This window comes from Limulus polyphemus, unplaced genomic scaffold (genome assembly GCF_000517525.1).
Source record: "Limulus polyphemus unplaced genomic scaffold, Limulus_polyphemus-2.1.2 Scaffold1509, whole genome shotgun sequence".
NCBI classification, from domain to species: domain Eukaryota; kingdom Metazoa; phylum Arthropoda; class Merostomata; order Xiphosura; family Limulidae; genus Limulus; species Limulus polyphemus.
Window position 1 is genome coordinate 207,792 of NW_013667119.1, and position 4,474 is coordinate 212,265.

The window sequence follows — 4,474 nt, forward strand, 5'->3', positions numbered from 1 at the left end:
AATGGGCTACTGTAATGAAAAGAAAACTTTCCCACCCAAAGCTGAACTGTGGTGTGTTGAATGGTAACGAGCTGTAATAAGTATCCAGAGCACGAGGAGACAGCCACATGATGTAAAGAATGTGCCATGAAGACATGTTGGGTGGTTACATGTCAGCTGGGAAGAGTGTGAAAAAACTTGGAAAGTACAACAGTGATCAGAAAATAAGGAGTGGGCAGAAAAAGGAGAGTCCTTTTGACAATACAAGAAGCCTCAACGATTAGGGGTGAATGGTTGTCTTAGATGCTGCTAAAACATGTGTAGGAAAGAATGGCAAGGGGGAGGTATGAGAGGACTGTGTAAGAAGAGAGACCATAGGAGACAAAAGAGAGGAAAGTTAATAAGCAGCCTCTACTCCAGACACCATGTATTAACCAGCATAACTTGGACACCAAACCATGGTCATGTATGTAAGGAGAAGGGAGACAAAAGTGCACAATACCCAGAAGATCTAACAACTGAGGAGCCAATTAATTAGCAAAAAAGAAAGAAAGGAGGAGATCAAGACCAGACAATTGGGCCAGGAATCACATTGTGGTAACAGGGTTTGAACTCCGCACCTCAAAGAAAGATTAAAAGACCAGAAAGTCCATAAGCTAAAGGGTTGAGATGTGCTAGCTATAAAACTTTACTGGGCTACAAACTAAATAGTATGGACCAGGGAATCTGAAGAGGGAGGGAAATATAATAATCAGAAAAAAGTAACTTACCTGGGAACTTACAACAAGAAATGGTGGACAATGATTTGGGAACATTCATAGGCTTAGCCCTCAGCTGCATTGCAAAGGAAAGAGATGGAAAAAATGCTACTTAAAACATCATCATCCAATCCAGATTCACTAAGGATTGGTACAACCGCCCTTGACTAAAGAGGCACAAGAGGCCACATGATTGATTCCAATTGGTGGTGATCTAAGGCAAAACATCTCCTCCCCAGAAACAGTAAAGCCAGATGCCATAAAAAAAGAACAGGTTGTTGTACAGTGGCAGAAATCATAATAGAAGTCATTGTTGTGACAATGAAGCAATATTGTGAAAAATACAAGTGGGTAAATGAAAGTATTCCATAAAAAATCACAAATTTTTGAAAAAGTTGATTGTTACAATAACCAAACCAAAAATAAATGAAGTAAAAAGAAGCAAAATATAGAATACCAAAACAACATATTTGTACACTACAATGCAGTTGTACCATGCATAAACATGCGAAGATAGGTGGGAGTATCAAGGCTAGTGGTGAGCAAAAATTATGCATATACAAAGCAGCACTGAATGAGAAAAGCAATTATGCGAATGAAGGTATCGTATCAGAAATTTGATCTGTTAGCTATGCTTTGATGCCACATTTAATCATAAACAATAATAATAGAGTAATTAAATTTTGAATGAAGTTCTTTAGAAAGTCATGACATGTGCAACCTGGGCTGCCTGTGACAAAAGGTTTAATACTGAACTGACTCCTTGATAGCAAAAAGCTTATAGTGGACAACTTGGAAATCATTAATCAAGTGCCAGAAAAGGAAACAACATAAAACAAAATAAATCTTCTGAAGATTACGTTAAGGATTATCACAACAAGCCAGATAATTATTTAATTTATATGCATTACCTAAGCTATTGTATTTGTGTTTAAATCTAATTCCACTGTTTCTTATTTGTTATTGATCGTTACTTCACATGACAGTAATGTACGAAACAGATCCCTCCTAAATCCATTGTCTGATCAAAATAGATGGATCCACGAGTGCCAACAAAGCATCTATGGGTTCCCACAATTAGATAAAGAACATCACCTCAATTAAAGGGGGAGAAGCTTCCAAAATAGCTAATATCTCATGTGGAAAGTGGGTAAATATAAAACTGTGAATAAGTTTGATGCAAGTACTGTATTCCATCAAGCACATTTAGAACTTTAGGTCATGTGATATTAAAAGAGCAACAAAAGGAAAATTGTGATTCAAAGGTAATACTGACCATCTTCAAATTACCAGTACATAAAAAAATCTTCTTACTGATAAAATCACATTTAATCACTTTACTAACAGTATATAGTGAGTTAATCCTTAAGTTAGTAGAACACTTACTTCACACTTGATAGGTCTCAGGTTTAATCCCACTCACAGGTGATGGTATAGAATAAGATAAGGAAAGTGTAACTAGACTCAGGTTCATGCAATCAAAGACTAAAATAACCAAGAGAATGCAACCTAATTTTACTGACAGACATCTCTGGAACAGAAAATAAAATCATGCATGAAACAATTATCAATGATGAATGCAAAATTCAGACATACTGCTAAATTAAAGAGAGGTAAATTTCACACTACTTATGTTGGGAAGAACACAAAGCATTGAAATTCTAAATATATAAACGCTTACTCCTAGTTATTTCGAAAGTTCCATCTTCATTTTTCTCCAGTTTGATATCCAACAAAGCTTCCTGCTGCTCATCAGAAAATGGTTCAACCTTCATCTTTAATGCTTCCAAAATTATACAGAAGCTTCACCTTTATATTCTTATCAACACTTGCAGTTAGCCTACACAGAAACAAATCAAGAATTATATGTTGGATCCTTCAAGAAGGTTATAAAGTCTTCAACAATTATGAATCCCAAAATTCATATTATCTTGCTGTCATATCAAATTATAAGCTTCGTCTTTTTTAAGATCTTTACAAGTCATGACTCACAAAACATTTGCAGTAGTTTCATGTCCATTTGCAAGACACCATATAGTCTTCATGTCAGATTTAGCTATGTTTTAAAGTAAAACACATTTCAAACACCACATGCAGATGCAGATCCAGGAATATCTTAAAGATGATGTCCAAAATTTGTAATTTCTATCATAAGATTGTAAAACTACCGGTCTCCATTTTAGCTTAGTTTTGTCACAAAGGTAGTGATCTTTGTGTTATTAATAAAACAAAAACATCAAAGCATTTCAAACAAATGATTTGTTAAACTAAACATAAATTGTACATTATAACATAATGACTACAAAATCACATGAATTAAGACACATTTCATTCCATTAGTGATGGGATAAAATCAAATTAATATCTATAACTTTTACAGATTTTAACACAATGTTTTTTGTGAATCTTATTTACATAATTCATTATATATATAAAATGAGTCTAGTAAGTCATTCTTCACCCATGCTGCTTCTTAGGAACATCTTGACTCTTACATAGGCATGAAAAAGAACATTCAGCCTCACAATAACCAACAGGATAACTACATCCAAGTACATTTTCAGACATTTGGGAAACATCATCATCTGCACGTTCAAGACAGTCTATCATATTATGTTTGATGTCCTTCCCTTTCCAATAGCTCTTCGATTACTTTACTTCTGCTCATTGTGGTGATGGCTGAGACAAGTCTTTCTCCCAGACTCTAGGATAATTAGAGCTATCCCACTGACCGTTAAACATCCCATAAAGTTCCCCCACACATCCAAGTCTACATGGAGTGTTCTAAGATAGATGGAGTACCCAGTACACACAGCTCTACAGGCAGAGTACATACAGTTCTCTTTTGCTAGTTGGCCTTAGGTCATGCAAGATGACCACTACTTCTTTCTCCCCTCCTGATGGTAGAGAGAGAATTAACAAATTACCCCTGCTAATCCTCTCACCATTACCCTAGCCTATTTCGTTAGAAATCTGACCTATAATTTAACAATGGCTTTATTCCTTAGAATACAGGAGAGGGCACAGCATCATATTTGACACATATATCAATAATGCCGGTGTCTGAAAAGGTCCCATTGTGAGCTCGCCTTTTACTCTCCCCTTGTCTACATTTCCACAGAGTTTTTTAAGAAAAAAGGGGGTCTAGACCCCTGAATCCTTTCTATATCCTCTACTGCTTCACTTGGTGTTCACAATGTGATAAACATATGATTTTAAATGAACTGTACATGCATATTTTAAACCTAATTAAGTCAGAAAGTCCACAGCAATAGTACTTAGTGTAATGTTCATTTTCTTTTTTAGGAAATTACACATGGATTAAGTGTTCTTTGTGTGAAATCTTTGCAAATAAAAAATTAAAATAGAAACTTATCAAAGCCATCTATCATGTGATGACAACAATATTATGCCATTTTTTGGCATATTCATTGTATTAAGAAGTTTGACTAAACAAAAACAGATAAGTTGATTCTGAATGGAAAAATCAATATGCAATTTGGATTCCTCACACAAAAGACTTTCTAAAGATACTAGATTTATCACATTTTACTGAAAAATTTGTGAGAAAAGTTCAAGACAGGAAAATGGAAGCATATTATTTATACAGAAGATAAAAATTGGTGATGTAATCTGATATAACATGATTTTGAAACAACATGTGTAGTTAGAGACCAGGACAGCCTTCATGAATAGTCTCATGTACTTTAAACTTTTATGTAATGACTGGAGAGTAA

General features: G+C 34.8%; 1 protein-coding gene across 6 annotated transcripts in view; it reads right to left on the reverse strand.

The window, feature by feature from the left end:
• Positions 1-4,474, reverse strand: part of LOC106463885 (gastrula zinc finger protein XlCGF57.1-like) — a 120,018-nt gene that overhangs the window by 58,388 nt on the left and 57,156 nt on the right. The window contains exon 2 of one of the 6 annotated variants that reach the window (XM_022391510.1): positions 2,419-2,577. The exons of the other annotated variants lie outside the window; for them this stretch is intronic. Within the exon in view, the coding sequence (XP_022247218.1) occupies positions 2,419-2,512 (94 nt within the window). The 5' untranslated portion in view covers positions 2,513-2,577. The remainder of the gene's footprint in view (positions 1-2,418; positions 2,578-4,474) is intronic. 6 annotated transcript variants of the gene reach the window in all.